We start from the raw sequence: 21,513 nt of genomic DNA on the forward strand, positions 1-21,513 counted from the left end.
GTTGTGCAATGTCAAAGAACTGTCAAGTTAAAAAGAAAAAAAAGAAAAGAAAATCAAGTTGCTCAGATTGGTTTGGTGAAATTCAGACACCAAAATGTCATGATGAAAAATTTAAAGGATACCAAGAATAGAAAAAGCAATCAAGGAGAGAGAAGAGCAGATGAGAAGCTCTGGACACGAGAAAAAAGGAAAACTCACTTTTAAAATTGTAAAAATTTAAATGACCATCTAGAAATGTCAGGGTGGTATTCAAAGCACATCAGTTCATAAAGATTGTTTTGAAACTAAAAAATATTTCAATATTTAAAAACAAACAAACAATGTATTTAAAAAAGATTTCAATACTTTTTACGTTTTTACTCTAACTTCAGTATTCAGTCTCCAACAGTAAATATTCAGTAGTGTTTAAATTTCATAATTAGAAGTTATTCTGTTGTATCTAAAATGTTTTTTTTTCCATTCTGTCTTTGCTTCTATACTTTTCCTTTCTCACACATTTGTGATTAAAAAATATGGTACACAAATCAATCTTAAATTATTATTATTATTTATAATACTGGCTTTTAAATGGTGAGTGCCACATCAAAATGATATTTACACATTTTTGGCTTTGACCACCAGAGGGGGACTGGACAACGAGAACTGCTGTGATGAAATGACAGAATGAAACCTCTCTTTCTGTTAGTTTGACATCATTTGATTACACACAAAGCCCTTTAAGAATATGCACCATATAGCATAATGTCAACTGATATATTAAATGTATTAAAACTAGATTTTGACACAAGGCCCCTGCACAAAGCAAACCTCAAGATTACAGTAGGTAAAAATGCAGAAGCAGCTCAGCACATCTATTTATATTGTGCTTTAGTGGTGCGTATTACCAAACCTTTTTTTTTTTTCCAATAATCTTTTACAGTGAACTTACATGAATGTAATTATCAATGATCAGAAACTGATCAGACAAATACTAAACAAAGCATAAAAGATATTCATAGTTTTTTGCCATTTTGTATGATTGATCAAACCACTTTTCAAAATCAGAAAAACAGTTTAATGTAGAAAAACTTGAAAAGGCATCCAAATATTCAATAAACGTCCTTGCAAATTTCCATAAAAAGAGACTCAATGTGAGGGCAGTACAATTTAGAATGATATCTAATAAAACTACAATTTGTTTATATTTTAAAGACAGTGATGATGACAAATTGATTTGTTTTACATGATGTTATTTGAATAAAAAACTCTAAAAAGAAATCAGGCACCTGTATCTTAACATTCATCCGAGAAGCATTCTTTCAGTGTTAAAAACTTGTAGCAATCTGTTAAAAGTTGTAATCTAATCTGTTGCAGTCGCCGATATCCCACCCCAGACTTTCTTGTCATGTAGATCTTTCTGGGGAACAGAGGAGTGAAATTGTTTCAATGTCTCATCAGATCAGTAGACTGTAGCTTTAATCCTCGACACAAGGGGTTGTCTAGAGTTCTGTCGCTGGACCCCATTCAATGTCATCCATTTCATCTTCTTCATCCTCGGAGCTGTCGCTGCCTCCTCGGATCTGTGTGCGTCTGTACTGGACCGCTTGGTGATGATGTGCTAGCCTATAAAGAGCAGGAGAGAGACGGGGGGTCAGAATCACCACACAGCCTGAGTCTGGCTCTACTCTGAAAACTCTCAGACAGCAAAGGAACACTTACACGATGAACTGAGGGCCCTTCTTTTCCTCAGCTTGTGCCTGTGGCTCTGCCGACCGAGCCTGGAAGAGAGGACGAGAACGATTTTAAACTATGATTTCTGATAATCTTGTGTATAACATTGTATATAACATAAATAATGAAAAAATGGTGAAACGACCTTATTTAACAATTAATAATGCAAACACAAACAGCATGACAAATCTTAGTTTCTCTGGTGATCTTAAGACTATACTGGTGTTCCTGGTTTTTAAGTCCATTTTCTACAAATTATTTATACTTTAAAATACTGGCGACCATTTTCCAAAGCAGTCATTGTTATATGAACAAATTATTTTTTAAATTACATTCCAGCAAGCATCTGGTTTCAGTAAGAACAGTCAACTCATATAAACTTGCTGAAGCAGTGAAGATTCACTCATTTTAGTGCTTATGTTAATAATAAAACGACTTTGAATGCACCAGTCCTCCAAAGCTGCTGGGAAGATCAAAATATCTAACTTAAGAGCAGGCTGCCAAACTGAAACACTTACGAGTTATTTTGTTATATCATCAACCCCAGAAGATAACCAATAAATGAACATGGATGCTTTGAAAAGGATCATGTGAATTGATCATGATCATTTGAATTCAGTAACTTTTTCATTAGTTTAAATAGTTATAATAGTTACAGTAATGTAAATTATACTTTTTAAGTTAAATAGCCTTAAATATGCAAAAACACAGTTATGGTTCTTTAAATAGGAGCCACATTTTATTTACCTCCTGTAATTTATCTTCAATAGTAGACAGGCTGGCGTGTTGTGGGTTCTCACGCTGCACCTCAGCATATGTAGGCTCGTTTACAGAGTATCGAGTGGAGGGGTCTGGGGCTATAAAATCTGGGGGTCCATCTGATGGAGTGGTGGGTGTACCCCTATCAAGGGCGCTGAAATCTGAGTCCATAAAACTGCGATGAGAGGGGTCTTCCTCCTCATCAGCGCTGTGAGGCGGGCTGGGATTCTCTCGGTGGAGCGACCTGGGTTCAGGTACGTGCATCAGAGGTGGGATTTCTCTGAGCGAGTATGAGTCAGGCTCAGGCTCAGAGTCCATGGCGGGGCTGTGGTGCCCCGAGGCCGGCTCGGAAGATCGGGCTAAAGCGGCTCCAGCTACCCTGGAGCCTCGCGGGAGCCTGGCAGCCTGCTGACCGGGGTAAGCCTCCTCCAGGTCCTCGTTGTCTGTGTAGGCCTCTCCGTCGGTGAAGGCTTCTCCATCAGTGTCCTCTAGGTCACTAGCAGCACTGAGGTAGTCAGACTGGGTTTGGTCCAGCGCATCCAGGTCCTGTTCTCCACCACTCTCCAACTGGACAGAGAGAGAAATCATTGTGGTTCAGCATTGAAACAATTAACAGACTGAAAGACAGTCAAACACAGACGACAACTCTGAAATGAAATCATAATAGATTTAGTTTGAAAAAAAAAAAGAAACTGCAGTTAAAATTCATTCAAAATTAGCATCTTTAACAATTTCTTTTTTTACTGCTTTCACAGAAAATGCTCCATTTATTGTAAATTTCAAGTGCATGATCTCATCCTTTTTTGGCTGAAGAGATATTAAATTCATTAGAATGGTGAATCACCAACTACATCAACTACTCATACTAAAAAAAACCTTTAAAATGGAAGGTCATAAATCTAAATAGAAAGATAACTCTTCATAAAGGTCAACTACTAATTCTGAGTAGTTGACCTTTATGAAGAGGCAAGATTTTCACACAATAGTCAGGAAAAGTGATTCAGTGTGAAAAAGTCAGAGACGTGTGTGTGTGTGTGTGACAGAAGGAGCTGCATGTCTTACCGTGACTTCAGACACCCAGACGGGTTTTGACTGCTGGTGGCGGATCTTATCCTTCAGAATCTCATACCAAACATTGGAGCTGGGCTGCAGGTCGATACGTGCTGGAGGGAAAGTCAAGAGAAGAAGATTGAACTGTGTGAAACTACCAGCAAGAAGAATATATCCATGTCAATTTGTACTAGTACATCCGTCATGGGTGAATGGACAGAAAAGGACCCCACCCACAAGTGTAACATTGGACAGACTTTGTTCATGTGTAATTACCTGAGAAAAGGTGGCTGCAGTGTTTCCTCAACTTGAGGGCCTGTGTGTAAAGCCGTCTGGAGCTCTTGTTTGAGTTGGGGTTGTACTTCTGCCTCATGGTCTTGACGTCTTTGCGGCTGTGAGGGTCCAAGAACAGTACCATAGGGTGATACTGGATGTAGTTCAGCCTCTCCACTGCAGTGGGAGTGATGTCCAGCAGAGGGTGCTTGTCCTACGAGGAGACAAAAGAAAAACACAAAGACAACAGGATTTAGGTTGTTAAAAGTCACTAAATATCAAATTGTTTCCACTTCTGGTTCATGTAAGACTTGCTCACCTTCTCTGCTATCCTCCTCACAGTGTCCAGTTTAATAACTGTGGAGCCACCGTCTCCTCCACCGCGAGGAACCATGTCTGTCATAATGCAACAGGCAGAAAAACAATGTTTAATATGAACAGCAGATCAACAAAAAGTTGGGAAAAAGATGGTACAAAACAAATTTTCTTTTTTTGAACATCAAGTAAAAAAAAAGTGTAAAACAGTAGAAACCAACCTGCCACTTCATATTCATCAGGCATCTCTCTGGCCAGCTTATCCATAGCGATATCATTAAGGGGACCCATAATGACGATGGGCCGTTTGAAATTAGCTGGAGACACAGACAGTTAAACCGTATTAAAACTTGTTCAACTAGTTATCAACAGACACAACACCACATAACATAATCTGTGTGTAAAGATGAAAAAGACCTTCTCTGAGCAGGACTCTCTCATAGGCCGGGAATTTGCCCTGGATGGTGAGCTGCAGGAGGTCGTCGCGAGACCGGCGGACGTTCTTTTCGTTCTTTTTGTTCCCTCTGAGCCCTCGTAGTTTCCAGAACTCAGCTCTGGGTCCCGTCACCTGTTTCTCTCCAGTCCCCCGCTGTGCCTGCTCTATGCTGGCCAGCGTCTCCGCCCTGCAGGAGATGATGACGTAACATCAACGGAGCTGAACGCAGGAAAACTAATACTGTCATAACAGTGACATTTTTATAGTCAAACTGAATTAGAAATCTTAATCTTTTCCATCTCTCACTCACTTGGCCTGGTTGGGGATGGTCCCTTTATCCAGCTCATGCAGGTCGTTCCCCATGCGGATGGCCAGCCAGTTGCCCAGCTTCCCACGGTGCATCGTGTCCACCACCCTGAACACCTCTCCTCTGGTGAAGTTCAGACCAATGGGGGTGTCTGCCTCGTGGTCGAAGTGGGTGCGGATGTAGAAGTTGTCTGCCAGGTTGGACTTGATGATCTTCTTATAAACTGAAGACAGATCGAGTAAAGATTAAGTTCTGTGACTGACTGAAAGCAACTTCATAACTCGACTGAAGTCATCCAATTAGCAGTTTTGAGCTTCACTTACTGTCCATCTTGTTCTGAGTGCAGATTTCAACCATCTCTCCTCTCTTGATGTTCAGGAGGAAGTTGGCTGCGTCTTCACGAGTAAAATGGCCAAAATCAACTTTATTTACCTTAAGAAAACAAGACAAGCTTGGTAAGTTCATTACTGTTAAGCAAAGTGATAATAAAGGACTAATTTCATGTGTGCAACCCACAGTAAAGTATCATTATCTCACCTGCATGATCTGGTCTCCCTCCTTCATTCCCTGGTCATAGGCAGGGCTGTTTGGCTGAACTCCACCTACAAAGATACCGACATCGTTGCCCCCCACGAGTCTCAGACCCACACTGCCCTCCTTCACAAATGCCACTGTGTGCACATCTGAGCTGTACCTGAGAACGCCAGAGAGCGAGACGAAGACAGTAAAGCAGAGGAATTCAAATTTAGCCACATATTGATTACTGCTGCTGTGAGCAAACCAGCTCGAAGATGAAGATTTGTAGATTGATATCCACATAAATGAACATTTGTGAGTAAAGGTCACTCACCCTGGATTGGCTGGTGATGGGTAAGAATCTGGAGGTAAAGAGTAAATGGGCTCTTCTGTAGACTTGGCTGGAAGAGAGACAGAGATGGTGAGACTCCCTATTGCTATTGATGATGATTTTCATTATCTTTATTTATTTATATTAATCATTTACTTATCTAAGTCTACAGAATCATTATCATAAAAGCACAATACAATGTACCATCTCAAAGTGATGTCTTAAAATCGCTTATTCATTTTAGCCGGTGGCTAAATATAAACAATAATGAAATCTAAAAGTATTCAGTTTATATTAAAGCTTGGAGCAGAGCAGCATGTTTCATGTGTGAAGCTGTAACCAGCAAAGAATTGGGCATCTTTACCTGATAAATTACTACAACAATAAATTAATAATAAAAATTGGAATCAATTACTCAAACAACTGAACAATTATCAAACTCAAAACTCGTTTGCTGTCGGTCAAGTTTATCACATCTGTTCTAGTCTTGAGCCTTACAGTAGGCAGGTGGGTTGCTCTTCACTGAAATGCCAGACCTCAGGGTGCCAGATCCATTAGCTGCAGCGGGAACACTGCGAGGTGGAAAAAACATAATCTGTGATATTTGTGTAATAACACATTTACACTTACAACAGTACCAAGAGAAACTTCCTGAGGAGGGACTACATTCTAAATAGCAAAGGGACAGTATTGATGAAAGTTAATTAATTGATTATTGTGTGATATGCTTGGCCATACCTGCGGTGGGTCTCGCCCCGCTCGGAGCTCCCTGACCTCCTGAGGTATGAAAGCTGGTCTGACCCTGAGGAATCTGAATGAGGTAAAGAGACAACAAAAGACACTGTGATGAAGACTGACATCAGCTTTTTTGCTCTAAATTTTTAAAGGATGGGTAGATATGAGTGTGTGACACAGATGAGTAAACTGACCGTCAGGAGGAGGTCTGGTGAGTGATGGGACTCGCCGAGGGGGCTCCTGCCTCACAGCGACTGAGGGGGATTTTATCTCACGAAGGACTCTGATAGAAGCACAAGGAATGTAAGAAAAATAAATGAAACAAATCATTTCATCTTCTTTATCATTTTTGTGATACATAACAAGAGACAAAAACAGGCACTGGTTGGTATATTAACTATGAAACTTGTCATAATGTTTTCAGCAGCTGAACTGAAACATTATGCTGATGCAATCCGCGCAGGAAGTCATGTCATGTGCATCAGTGTGTACAGAGTATCTTACAATGAGACGACACAGGCAGATGAACCAGTCCGGCATCCTGTCAGTATCATTTTACACGTCTACACAAGTGACACAATAACCCAAAAGGTGCACTAACATTTCACATTTTTCACTGTGTATTCTGGACCAAATAACTACAGCAAATCATGTTAAAATTGTTTATCTGCGGACTAATTGTTTATTATATTTCTATACAGTCTCAGCTTTTAATATTGTCACAGTATACTTGTACTTGCTTTTCCTTGAGCAACAATTTCCCCCACAATGACAAATACCTCTATTTTATTTTACACTTTCAGTGTCTTGATGTTACATCTAAATGACTTGACCAGCTATTTTTAGATCAGTTATCAAGGATCACCAGTATCAGTCTTTGTGAAACCTGATAACTCAAACGGACTCTGACAGACCTGAAATCACTCTACAATGATAGTTATTCAATCATCTTCAGTTGACTATCAACAAATGTTTAACAAAACATGAAGCACATTACATAATTCGCCCATATTCTGATTGTACACCTGCTCAGGTTACCATCAATAGACTGATAGTTTACTGTCAACAGTGTTACTTGAGGTTGAGTTTAGACTCTCGGAAGTACTTGGTTAAGTTTAGGGTTAGGTTTCCGATTAGTACAAAGGAAAACTAAGTGTACGGAGTTGTGAAACTTAAGAGTATGATGCTGTGTGTTTAAGACAGCTGACATCTTGTAGAGAGTCAACAGTGAACTTCTGACGTAAGTCTCTTACTTGTCTTTGGCTGAGTTTCCGCTGTCTGTAGATTCTCTGCGAGGGACAGATGCATAACTGGCCTCTGATTCAGACTCTGAATGAGCTGTGAAGATCAATAAATCAAGGCTGTTATTTTGAAACGCTTTCACAAAAAACATATCATACTTCAGAACATCCTTTTTGATGTATTCAGCCAATAATACACATTATTGATTTACAATACAAAATACTACTTACAAAATATTTCATTTTGGCCCCAAATTCTTTAAATACAAATAAAAACATGTGGATGCTCCTTCCACAACTATGCTCAATGCTCACCGAATCAATACAAACACACACATCGATCGAAACATTGTACACACACACACCAACCTTTTGGTGGTGGATTGCTGGCAGTGACGCTGGCGGCACTCCATCTTGGCGGCTCCAGCTGGGGCTGCTGGGAAACATCTGGCAGGACTCTGGAAGAGAAGAGAGGGAAGTGGGAGTGAGGGAGGAGGAAGACAACAGTCTCACATCAGTTACGTTTGAGGAGGGGGATCCGTGGCTAATATGATGATTATTGATGAGAGGATGAGACTGAAATGTTGAATATTCACCTTTGTATCTGTGAGGGAAGCTCTCTCTTTGATGGTTAACTGCTTTGTGATTGATCAAAATTAACCATCAGTAGTATTACAAAATTAACCATTGGTGGTATTAGAGGTCTCACTTGATCTTATTTGGTCATGTTTATAATTAGTTTTAAACATGACGTATAAAACATGCAGAATTTCAAGAACTGATCGATAAAAAGGGGGAACTATTCAACAAATGTTTGATCGGAATATTGCTGCTTCACTGATAAGTGTCCTCTGTTTAATCAACACTTAGCCACATACAGGAGATGGACGTGTTCAGTCAAAGTCACTTTTATTTCATTGGTTAACATAATGCCAAAACAAACACAAACACTTTGTACACAGTCAAAAACAAAAGAGAAGTAAATGCTATAAAATGAGGCTTAAGGCAAAAAATGAGCAAATCAATGAAAATCACAAGACAGAAAGGGGTAACTGAAATTTTAAAAGTAATTAAAAACACATGATTAGCTAATGTTAATAACTTAGTAGGCATGCACAGTCTGCTCAGAGTCCCGGTCGGTGAGCTCTTTCGGGGAGGGGGTTGGGGGTTTGGAGGATGGGGTTGGGCGGACCTTCATCTGTACCTGTATCTGCTGTTGGAGTCCTGGCTGTATGTGGTGCTCTGCCTCTGAGGAGGCCCCAAGCTGCTATCTGACTCGGACTCAGAGTCTGAGAAGAAAGAGAAAGTTAAAATATGTTACATTTGTTTGCCTCCTGCCACAGTGTTTTAAAATACCATCTGATACCAAGAAATGTTTAAATCCTACATATAGCAGCTTTACTGCCACTTAAAAGTTGATACATGCAGTATTTTATTATTAATAAATATTAACAACATTCATGTAGATGGTTCAGCCATCTCCACCATGTTTTCCTACATAGAGCACCTTTCATGTTTTGCTTTATTTGACTGTTGAGGCCTGTTCAGCAGCAAACATTCAAAGATTAAGCAAATATTGTCAAAGAGGTGACACACAAAATCCAGGATGGATCACGAGGAAGTTGTGTGTGTGTGTGTGTGTACTGACCTGGGGGCGGGGCTCTGACAGGAGAGTTGACCCTCCTTGGTGGCTCCTGTCGAACGTGGACGGGGGAAGCTCTCAGCCCTGGGTGGGGCAGGTCAGGAAGAACTCTGGTGGGAGAAGAGACAACATTGAAGAAGAGACAGTTAGGATTACTGAAGATTCTGTCTGTCTGATTGGGTTGTTGTAAATGTCTTTGTTGTATTCAGATGTGTAATAACCTCTGGTATATATTTTTTTTATCTTACTCATGATTATTGATTAGATTTAATTCCTCATGTTGACAATCAGCATTTTTTAAAATCATAAAATGATTTCTCATTGTCCGTACTTGTATCTGCTGTCTGGCCGGGGGCCATGACTGCGTGGTGGCGGGGAAGCGCTGCGGTCAGAGTCCGAATCTGACACCGGCCTTCGGGGCCGTGAGGCGGAGGAGGAAGTTCGAGAGGTGGTCCAGTTGTGAACTACAGGAGAGGATCTGGGGTTGGGGAGGGTTGACACTCCAGACAGAGTTCTGCAGAAAGAGCAAAACCAAAATTTATTTATTTCTGACGAAGACTTCATAAAGGGAAAGTATCAACTGTGACAGTAGTGCACAGAGAGGATATTTACTCAAAGCGGTACATTCTTCCCTCACATCTATAATAATTGTGTCACCAGTCAGACTAAACTGAACTGAAACTGATATAAAGAAGTCTCAGTGGTTTCACAGCTGAACAGTTGAATATTAAATTCAAAAACAAGAGTACAGACGAAAAAAAAAAAGTGCTTTCTCACTGTCAGTCCAAAATATCTTCAAGCTGCTGCACTTCAGATCATTCAACTCAGTAAAACGTTAACACTTAATATACTTAATACTTGATTTGTCCCAATAAATCAAGTAGTGCATGTAAATGTAATTAATATGTGCAGTATGGTGAAAAATTATGTTTTTGTAGTTTTAAACAGACCTCATGAGACTGACACAAAATCACTGTAAAACGTTCAAACTACAATGTTTTTTTGCCAGGTTTCAATGTTATGAAATAAAAGAATAACTCTGGTTACATTGCCAGAAAAATGTACGAGAATTTTTTGGGATCTTACTCCATATTAAACCTGATCATTTTTATCTGTCAAACTTTTCAAATCATCATTAATTCTTGATCAATTTTGAATTTCATGATCAATTATTTGACTACACACGTAAAACATTTTGTCACCTTAACAATAAAGAAATTGAACTGACTTGTATTTGCTGGACTGGTCCTTCATCTCCGGACTGTCTCGTTCTCTCCTGGTGGGAGGAGGAGAGGCACTGCGGTCCGACTCCGAGTCAGACAGAGCTGAAGAAACAATAATCAACAGTGAACATCATTGTGGTCTTTTTATTGTCCCACTGTATATGTATATCTACATCTCAGTGTGACTTTCCAAAGGAAATGTATGCTAACGCAGTATCAGTTACATCTCACTCAGGAATTATTAATGTTTCTGTCTGTAAATACTTCTATAAGCAACACAACTCCTGTGCATCACTGGCAGGAGAAAGTAATGCTCTGCAGGACTGACCTCTGCGAGTGGCGTAGCTTCTTGGAGCAGGTCGACTCAAGGTGGAGCGCACAGGTGATGAATCCCGAGACTTAGCTGGAGGAGGTTCAGCTCTCGTTCTGGATTTTTAAAAAGAAGATACAGGAATTCATCAGTGTTTTTATTCTTGAAACAGGAAGAGGGAGACTTTTTTTAAAAAATTAAATTAAATTTAAGTTTTACTGCTTTACATTAGGAGCTGAAAGAATGAATCTGATTCAAACTACATCCAAAATGACATTATATTGCTGTAAAATAAAAAACACTGAACTGGTATAGGTTTACAGCTACTACTTCTACTGTAGGTTTATAAGTATAGGTGATGGGGTAGTCGTGCGTACCTGCGTGTCCGTTTCTCTCTGGTGGGTTGACGAGATGCTCTGTGAGAGGGCATGTCAAGGTCTGAAATGTCTGATGGGACACAGAAAACAATTAGTGAAGTCAGGAATTTTGTGAAAGGTGATTTGCAGCATGATTCCTTTTACTTTCTCCATCCCTCTGTATCCCCATCCCTCACCCTCCAGCTCAGAGCTGCTGTCTCGGCGGTGGTCGTCTTCACTGTTGGGGGCGCTGTCCTCCACCTCTGGGATGCTGACCAGGAACTTGCGGTTGTCCCTGAGCACTGTCATGGTCAGTTTGCCCCTGCTCTTCTCCACCAGGTGCTTGGTCTCCAGCAGGGAAAGATTCTCTGTCGTCATGCCATTGATCTGATCAAAGGAAACAAATGCAACATAAAAATAAAAAAACTTAGTCTTTGGTGTCGACTGAGGATTATGTTCCTTCTTATACAACTGATGAATTCTGAAGTGTTTCAGGCTTTTGCAGATTGAATAAAATAACATAGAAGATGTACTGGACACTGGTTTCAGGTTAATCAGCTGATCCAAATCTTCACCTTGAGAATGAGGTCTCCCTCCTGCAGCGTGCCTTCCTTTGCAGCTAGGCCTGATTCTGTCATGTGCTTTATAAAGATCTGACTGCCGAGCTTCAATCCGTATTCTGCAGAAAGAGGGAGACAATAAAAATACAGTATGAATAAATCAGCACTGGAAAAATACATCATACATCAGTTCTGTAATGAGTGTGAGTGAGTAGTCTTACCATCTGTGATTTTCTTTTTAACAAGAGTCGTTCTGATGGGTTTCTCAGCAACGTCCTGTTGCGGCAGCCTCTTGTACCCTGTTGACATTAAGGGTAGTGTGTTTCCATGTCCGTTGCGGTCAGGCGTGGTGCTGCGCGCGCGGTAACGGTAGCGGTTGGAATCTCGGTTGTCGCTGCCATCAGAGTAGCGACGTGCTCGTCTGGGAGGGTCCTGGTCCAGCAGGTTTGAGTGGGAGGCGGCCCGAGACGGCCTGGCAGTCGCCGGGATCTGGATCTTACGAGGCCGTTTCACTGTCTGGAAAAACATGGAGAGGATCCGAGAATAAGAGAGAGTAGTTTTCACCTGTAGTAAAAGCTTATCAAAGTCTTTAGGTGCTTCAGTTGGTGCTTCCTCCATACTCACAACGTTGGCTGTCTTGCCACAACTCTTGAGGGTCTGAATGGTGTAGTTAGAGTGGACGTTCTCCATAGACACTCCGTTGACCATGACTATTTGGTCTTTGGTGCTGCAAGACACAAGCAAACACACATGATTCTGCATCTGTCAGCAGGTTCATGTACTTTGTGTGTTTACATATGCATGCAGTCGGGTGCTCATGTGTCAAGTCTTAAAACAATCATGTGCAAGAAAACTGTCAATTGTAGTCCACTTACAACAGTCGTCCCATGGCCGGTCCATTTGGCAGCACGTCGGACACCACCACAGCTGTATCCCCATTGTCTGGATGAGGTTTGTCTTTGCCTCCTGATATGGCAAAACCGAACCCCAGTTTGGGATCCTGACATTATGAGAGAACGACATAAAAAAAAAAAAGAGATGAGACAGAAAGAAAGAGACAGCGAGTACATGACAGTCAGTAAGACGTAAATGAAGAGAAAGAATGCAGGGAAGTAGGCAGGTAGAGTGTGAGTGGGAGATAGAGCGATAGTGGGAGGAAGAGCACATTCCAGCGGCCTTCAGTGTGAAGCAGGAGAGTGAAGAGCCGGCTGGTGCGGTGGGGTGCAGCAGGGTGTGTCACTCTGAATTCCTCCTGGAGTCTGTGCTGTGAAACTGAGAGGTCTGAAGTACAGTCCACCTCTGCCCCCGCAAGTCCTTCACAATACCCCCGAAACAATACTGAAAGTGCGTCTGTTCCACACATTGTGGCTCGACTTATACTTCTAAGTTTGAGAAGCCTTTAAGCATAGACTGAACACCACTAATGGACCAAAGACAAACAGTCTGCACTTCAAATTTAGTCTTCTTAATTTCATGTAGATTTTACAAGTGGAAGAGGAAAACACATCGGTATCTTCATCATAACCTCTAACACGTTCACTTCTCAAATAAAGTAGATCATAATTTGACTCTTAAACAAACAACCACTTACTTTGTTTAGTGTTATTGTATGTTGCTCCCATATCGTTAACTCCTCCATGCCTGGTTTCTGGAAATAAAAAAACAACAACAAATTATAAGAATGATTTTATACTTTATCAAAGGAATATTTAACTTTGACAATATTAAATCATAATTGATTAATCTTATTATATTATCCGGCCCCTTACAAGGAGAACAGGTGAGCCTGAGTCGAGCAGGAAGAGTGTGTGTGTAGACTCAACCTGATCTCAGCGTGCTCTCACCTGTCTCAATCCTGCCTGACCGGTATGGAGGAGGGGCTACTGGTACATGTATGTGTGTGTGTGTGTGTGTGTGTGTGTGTGTGTGTGCACACAATGTTATGTCCCTTTGGTGCTGCCACCATATAACACCCAGGGCTTGTTCAGTCAGCGTACACAAAGAAAAACAATGAAGAGAGACTAAAGCATTTCCTCTTCCAGTGACACAGACGCATTGTGCCTGTTCTACATGTCACATTTCTATGTTGGACACTCTGTAAACAGTCACAAGTCAAATCACTTGGCCCTGGGGTGTGAACACTTTGTAGACCATCATAAAATCTCTAGAAAGATGTTTAATGTTTGTGGGTCACTAACATCTTGATTTCATTTGAGAGTTTTATCAGCGTCACAAATCTTAATGTGTGAATTGTTATAAATGTCAGAGTGGCATTGTGATATCGCCTTCACTCCTCCTTCTGTCTTATTATCCTAGAGACCGGTACTTTTTTCACCCCCAATGGCAGTGTTTTGCATGAACCACTAATTAACAAACCAAAGATGTTAACATGCCTCTCATGATTATCATTTTAAACATACTTGCTGCTTTCAAAACCACGCAAAACAAACTATATTTCACAGAATGAGAAGATTCCCGCCTTGTCCAGCAGGAACGGGTAAAGCCAGATACTCTAGTCAAACACACAGAGATGCACTGTTGTCAAGTGATGAAAAACAACCAGTGTTTTACTCAAACACTATCGTGGAATATGTAGGTCACACAACGAGTATCAATGTTGGCAGTGCAACTTTTACAAGCTAAAAAAAAGACACTTTTTTGAGTACGATCCATACTAAGCTCCGTCTTGTCACACACAAACACATAATCAAAAAATAAAATATGAATTTATTGATACTGCAAACAACTTTTTTTATATCAAGTCAATCATAGTTTGGTATTGCTGTAGCAAAAAAAAAAAAACAACACTAATATTTGAGGCATAGAAATCTCACATATGGATCACCACAAAAATCTCAAACTCGCAGACAGAGGCATCTACGAGTACAGGTGTACAGTGTGTGTGACCTGTGAACAGTAGGCCATTTGTTTGACCAAGTTAATCATAAACCTAAGAAGAAAAAAAAACCAGACACAGCTACTGATCAAACTGCTCAAATAAAAGCTGGCTGTAGAGTTCCTAACTGCATGCCAGGCTATCGTTTAACCTGCCACTGATAGTTGTAGTTGTTTGATATTGTAGTTTCATTGCAGTTAATCATAGCTTCAGGGTGTACAGGCCAGCATGAGCTGAGTGAGTGAGCATGGACTGGCCGTGCCTGAAAAGCAGTCAACACAAGTCAGTGAAGGATGAAATAACCAAGTAGCATCTTGTTTGCAGCAGCCTGGATCACAAGCTCCTCCAGACAAAAAGAGTAAAGACAAAGTAAATAAACACGGATTAGAAGAGGTAACAACTGAATCAAAAGACGAGCAAAGAGTAAACATGATCATAAAACTACTTCATAACTGTCCTATTGAGGAAACTGAAGGAGGGAAACTCAAAAGTCAATATGCTGTTGCAACACGTAGCTGCCAAGCGGACGTTTACTCAAACTGGATGGTAAACAAAAAGGTTTATCTGAATCACAGCACACAATACAATATGTCTAACTTTAACATTGGATTTAGGACACGATGATAAAGCTAAATGATGGATGGATACGGAAAAGCAAAAAGTGAGTGTTGACGTGTATTTGATATTCATCTACTGCTGAAGGTAAAGAAAGATAACATGCAAATAGTAACTGTACTCTAAACCCTGTTTCTGTGGAATCCCCTAAAAATTTCCAAAACAAACATTTCAATGAATCAGTCTGTCATACTGTACAAGATCTAGAATAAATCTGATATATGTCCAATAATAACTAGCACAAAGCTAAAACAGGTCAACTACACAGATGTCAAAGTTGACAATGATTTGCTGATATATGCCTGGTTTACATCCGCAGCCTCTCTGACACTCCTGCACCTGACACCGTTAGCTGGGAGCTCCCACAGCTCAGTAACACATCATGTCCTTTGTTCATTTAACTGTTACGTTATTTCAGGCAGGTTGCACACTGCTATACTGTAAGCCCATTAAAGCTTTGTATTCCTTGTTCTCCACTTACCGCTTGGTCTTTGAACCTTACTTCCATTTCCCACTGAGATTTCTAAGCTGAACAAAACACCTGCGGCCCTCGGCGCTCAACAAACAGCCAGTTCTTTATATTCCATATGGCATTACTAAGAGCAAAACAACCACAGATCCCACAGTTATCCAACTCCAGTTAGTTCCTCCTCATATCAGCTCTGAGTAGATGGTGGCTGCTGTCCAGCAGAAACCTGATCATCCTGCTGAAATTATTGTAATATGACCAGCTGTGGTGTTTCTTTTTCAGCGGGGAGAAAAGAAAAGAAACATCTAGGAGGGACCTCACCTGGAGCGCTCCTCCCCCACCTGGCCTTTGCCCACTCACACAGTCACTCTCTGGTGCCCTCCAATAAACATGGATTTACGGTGGAGCTGCACTGTCTTCACAAACAGTGAAAAAATGTGACAGTTTGTGTAATCACAGGAAGATATGAAGTCCTACATCAGACTCACATGTTAAAAAAAAGACTTTGGAAATTTAAGGCTATATACAAAGATGAAATTGTTGAAACCACAAAGTTCAAATGTAACTGTTTTTAAGTTAAAAATATATTTTTTTTTACATGTAAAATGATATATTCTGCTTTTTGCAACGCTTCACTGAAATTTCACAGTATTTTGTTATACAAAACTCATGACGTCTTATGCAAAATTTTATACACAGTTCCTGCAATGTCTACATGCCTCATTCATTTGGCTGCAAATCAAATTTATTTTGTGTTTTCAGACTTTTTTTTTCAAACAATCAATTGATCTTTAAATCATTTGGTCTAAAAAATGTCAAATAATGACAAACAGAAGTCTTCAAATTTTAATTTAGGATTACTTAGTTTCTCAGCTGATAAGCAGCCAATAGCCTCACATGTTTAATAAAGCCAGACTAAAGTGTGGGAAGCCAGTATCACTATAGATAACTTATCACAGGTCATTACTAGCGTATACTATGTGTCAGCAGATATAGAAATTGCAGCACAGAAATGCTAGATAGACTGCATTAATGTACACATTTCACACTTAAATCTCCTGTTTATTTCGTTGATTGTTTATGTAGAAACTAAATACAGGCTGATACGTTATTGTCAGATTTTTTTAAGTAGAAATGTGGAAACTTTAAGATCCTAAAATTAAAAATTAACTTCTTTGGGCTTGAATAAACCATAACCAGCCAACATACATTTGTAATGATGTCAAAGGATTTGTGGGGTTGACAACTTTTAAAAGGTTGAGGTTAATACTGCTGCTCTGTTACTGAACTATGAAGAGTAACTGCAAACTGCTCTAGTTCAATACAAATAAATTAAAGATGCACAAACACTTTTCTGGTAACAGAATCTATAACAAGACAGACAGCGGTAGCTAGTATTAAGAGGATGGAAACAATATATGTTGTTACAGTACTATACATCCACTTACAGGCACCACCAGCAGTGGTGGCGGAGACTCCGGGGGCACAGAGCCAAAGTGCTTCATTAATTTGATTCGCTGCGTCAGATTCATGCTGATAATACTGTTGTGGTTCCTCTTCTGTTAAAAACGCCGGCTGACCAACTGAGTCACTTGATGTCTGACAAATACAGTACTGAAAAAAAAAACTCCAGAGGTGAAATGGATCAGCGCAGGCCACTAAATGACCTTGCTGTGTGTATCTCTGTCACACACGGTCATGTCTGCAAGTCCCCAAAAGACAAACAATCCACAGGAAGATGCGTCATCAGTAAGACGCTGAAAAGTATTAAACTTAAAATCTAAAAGATAAAAATAAAAACAACAACAAGTTGACATTCCTTCCCTCCAACAGATTCTCAGATTTTCCTCAGAGTTATGCTGCTTCCTCAATTATTCCAGTTTTGATGGGTTCACAGGGTCAAATAGGTCCACTTGCTCCCACCGTCAGTGGTATGTGTGCCTCTTGGTTAACTTGCAGTCTTTCCTACAAGGCAACAGCAGGTCCCAGGCTGCTGGCTGAGTTTCAGTCTGCTGGCTGCTATGGTTACGTCGGGGGTATGAGAGCACTGGGCTGTTAATAATTGACGGGGTGTTTGCTACACTATAGGTTTGCTTGCCCTGAGTAAAGTTTCCTGGGTTCCTACACAGGCCCTGCTGTGTTTCAGGATCAGGAAATAGCACAGCTTAGATGGTATCTCTCCTTCATGGTTAACATTTATGCACGCCCCAAAGCATGGGCGTGCTGCAATCTCTCTCTGTTGACTGATTATCAGCGGCCTGCTTCGTCAAGATTACAGTTTGAACTATTACTGTGTCTTGTGCCAAACTTGTTCAGGAGGAAGAGAGCATTTTTGTACCAAAAGGGTAAACCTACACCATCCACAGACTGAATATACAAACGGGCCTGTTTGAAAATAAGTGGCAGCTACATAACAGATGCAGGATCCTTTGCTTGGGTTCAGCTGGGTGTAACAGCTGGCCGCTGGTCAGCCAGAGCTCCGGTGCTGAATTATTTATGGATCTGTATAAAATTAACCACTACTGTTACCAAGACAAACACTTAACGTAGGTGTGCTCCCTAAAGTAGGTAAACAATCACTCATTCCTGTGTTAGGACTTAGTCTGTTCCAACAGAGGCCACTATATGTGTGTCTGTCCATTTAGATTACAGCCACTCATGTTGGCCAACATGCAAACTATTGAAGTGCTCAACTCCGGAGCACCTTGTTCCACCGCAGCTCAGCTGAGAGATAAACTTAAAGCTATACCATGAACACAGAGACACAACTGGAATTTGTCAACACTGCATCATCCAAACAAGCTACTCTGATAAATATTGATGACTGATAGACATACAGCCTTAAATAGACATCAACATTTAGAGGTTTGTGGTTAATGAGGAATACCAAAGCTTCTCTGTGTAAATATGGAGCTTTGGAGGACAAATACTCCAGAGGTTTACAGAGTGGCTATAATTACACAGGCTCCACTCACAGTGGACTTACTCATGGCATGTACTGTCAACAGTGTTTAAGTACTGCAAACACCTACTTTATAGCTACCTGGACTCCCATACAGATGTCTTCACTTGAGTTATGTGAAAACCAAGTACAAAAAAATTCTTAGATGCATTTTGATTCTCTGATCAACAATTCAGCTTCAATGAACACAAAAAAGACAAATAAAACTTAAAAGATAAAATTCTCAGAGCCCAAGGTGACGTCCTTAATTGTGTTGTTTTGCCCCGACCAACAGTCCACAAGTCAAAGATATTCAGTTTACTGTCATAGAGGACTAAAGAAACCAGAAAATATTCACATTTGAGAAGCTGGAATTAGATAATTTGGAAATTTTCTTCCTAAAAAAATGACTCAAAATGATTAATCTATTATCAAAATAGTTGGCTATTGATTTAATAGTTAGCAACTAATTGATTGGCTTACTTTTACTGTGAAATATAATACACAAGTGCACCATGTGCAATACCTGGATGTCTCAAGCACTTTTTATGATCGTTATGAATGATGATGTGATCGCCATAGAAACTGTGTCAACCTTGTGAGGCGATTTCCAGACATCACACACACACACACACACACACACACACACACACACACACACACACACACACACACACACACACACACACACACAGACAGAAGGGGATTTGATGGGAGATGACGCAGGTGATGGTTTTTTAAAATAAACATTTAGCACTGACCAAAAAGCTTTTTAAACATACAGAAAGCTCAAGCTAAAAGATAATTTGGGTTCCTGAAGGCACAACAATGTCACAGGGAACTTTCTAGTATTAAAGGATGAGTCATCTGTAATTAAACCATGTAGACCTACTACGTATATCAGCAAACACACACTGGGGTCATAGTGAAAGGAAGACGCAGCTGTTTGGGAATGTAGAGTCGAAACTATTGTGAAACTCCGTCAGGCAGGTAGAAACTTGCATGTGTGGCAGAACCAGTAAGGTGAGGATAAAGAAAGAGGGGCTAGCAGCTGACTGTCACCAACACACACACACACTAAGTGCACCCAGCTACGCGCCAAAATATGTGAGTGAAAACAACCACAGCTGAAACATAAGTCTCTACTTGCCCACAGCCAAGAGGAAGGAAAAAGCATTGAAGTTAATTAAACTTCCAGTCTTAAGCTAACTCGCAGCTAGCTCTGTTGCTAACTGCTACATCTTTTTAAGTGACACAACAGCTTATTAACACACATGCTTTTAAGTTTTTCTTGAAATTACTTCGGTAAAATATTTCAATAGTTAAGAGTATATTTATATTCACCATCCTGCCGACAGACTGATGATGTCGACCTAGAAACACCTGACAGAAGTGAAACTATCTCACCTGTAAACTTCCTGTCTGCGGGTTAAACTGTTTTCGTCCAAGTTCAAAACGTCTCGTCTCTAAAATCCTCTTCAAAGTCTCAGTCGCTCGTCTTGACTGCTGTCTGTAATTTCTGTAATAGAAAACTTTCTCCTAAATCTTCCTGACAGGTTCCTGAGGCGTGGCGTTGACGGGTAAACGTACAGGTGAGTTTCACAACGTCATCACGTAACTAACGTCACACGCATAAAGCACCCTGCCCCTCTCATAAATCCTCTTCCCAGTTTTGGTTGTGATAAGACATACAATATATTTTATGATAGTGATATTTAACTGAACATGAATGAAGGCTTCTCAGGCGTGTTTACAGTTGATATGTGAATTTCTGGCTTTGTTTTGCTTTGAAAACAAGAAAAAAGAGAAGTAGTTGTAGATTGATGAGGGAAGAAGCCCCCCTTAAGAACATTGTTAATGTACTGAAAAGACACCAAGTGTTTGAATGTGATTTTAGCGTGTGCAGTAGTATTATGCATAAACCAACATAGTTTGTTGAGTAATATATTGGTAGCTTATTAAATGTACCTCTAAAAACAAAAACATGAGCTAAAGGGGCATCTTACCCCCCTACCGGGGCAAAGCCCCCCTATCTGGGGTAAGATGCCCCACACGAGTCATTTTGATTTTAAGTATCTACAGACTGTAATTAACATAATGCATACTGTCTCATTTCTTTCATACATTAAGTAAGATAACATATTTTTTGGCAGTTTTAATGAGGTTTAGCTTTAAATGGCCTTAAACAAAGCAAAATAACAAATAGTCTTTCAATTTTGTCAACATTTCTACATTTTGAAGACAAGTCAGTGACTAAATTACTGTAGATTGTAGTTATATTCTTCACTTATATATATATTTATCTGAATGCTAATTGTAGTTAGCGTAGGTTTTGCTAACAGCAAATAAGCTAGTAGCATTTTGAGTTGATTTTCTGTCCTTTCATTAAAACATGGTGTAACAGAGATCTTGGTAAATGTGTCTTTTATTCATTTTTACTCATCAACAAAAATAAGACTGCACTGAAAAATATGGGGTCAGGGAAAGATGCCCCCAGGGCGTTTGGCCACAAACCATTAGGGGCCATCTTGCCTCAGAAGTGATTTTTTCCCCACATTTTTATAATTATCATAAAAATCCATCTTATTTTTTGCTCCAAATTAATGAATGACTCCCCACATTAATCTCGTAACAGAATACTAAAATGTTTTTCTGTTTGCCCTTGTTAAAACACACAGATCCTTAAAATCCAACAAGGAAAAATTAGATCAAGTTACCTGAAAATCTGTTCATGTGCTGAACTCTAAAACAGAAGAAAGTAAGATGGATGTTTACAAATAGAAGCTTTTACTGAACACAGAGACATCAACGGCCCCGGGGGGCATCTT

General features: G+C 40.1%; 1 protein-coding gene across 2 annotated transcripts; it reads right to left on the minus strand.

The window, feature by feature from the left end:
* Positions 1–74: 74 nt before the first annotated feature.
* On the minus strand, positions 75–20,292 carry tjp3 (tight junction protein 3). 2 transcript variants are annotated; one of them, XM_042415673.1, is made up of 30 exons: positions 20,093–20,292; positions 13,356–13,412; positions 12,640–12,764; positions 12,389–12,491; positions 11,986–12,280; positions 11,780–11,883; positions 11,402–11,591; positions 11,226–11,295; positions 10,867–10,964; positions 10,544–10,640; positions 9,647–9,829; positions 9,322–9,425; positions 8,878–8,962; positions 8,043–8,131; positions 7,686–7,770; positions 6,627–6,715; positions 6,436–6,508; positions 6,196–6,269; positions 5,701–5,767; positions 5,388–5,544; positions 5,174–5,282; positions 4,854–5,073; positions 4,525–4,730; positions 4,329–4,424; positions 4,112–4,188; positions 3,796–4,006; positions 3,532–3,632; positions 2,458–3,036; positions 1,699–1,757; positions 75–1,602 (listed from the first exon to the last, which is right to left on the minus strand). In XM_042415673.1, exons 2-30 carry the CDS (start codon positions 13,401–13,403, stop codon positions 1,479–1,481), a joined length of 3,918 nt encoding a protein of 1,305 aa, XP_042271607.1. In that variant the 5' UTR covers positions 13,404–13,412; positions 20,093–20,292; the 3' UTR covers positions 75–1,478. The 2 variants fall into 2 exon arrangements, with proteins under 2 accessions (XP_042271607.1, XP_042271606.1); XM_042415672.1 differs by lacking the exon at positions 20,093–20,292 and adding an exon at positions 20,030–20,054.
* Positions 20,293–21,513: the final 1,221 nt, after the last annotated feature.

Source organism: Thunnus maccoyii, chromosome 7, assembly GCF_910596095.1.
Source record: "Thunnus maccoyii chromosome 7, fThuMac1.1, whole genome shotgun sequence".
Taxonomy (NCBI): domain Eukaryota; kingdom Metazoa; phylum Chordata; class Actinopteri; order Scombriformes; family Scombridae; genus Thunnus; species Thunnus maccoyii.

Coding starts and splice junctions, on each gene's coding strand:
- tjp3 (XM_042415672.1), bottom strand. Junction 6,509..6,626: donor CACCAGACCTCCTCCTGACG/GTCAGTTTACTC, acceptor TACCTCATTCAG/ATTCCTCAGGGTCAGACCAG. Junction 4,425..4,524: donor GAGAGTCCTGCTCAGAGAAG/GTCTTTTTCATC, acceptor CTGTGTCTCCAG/CTAATTTCAAACGGCCCATC.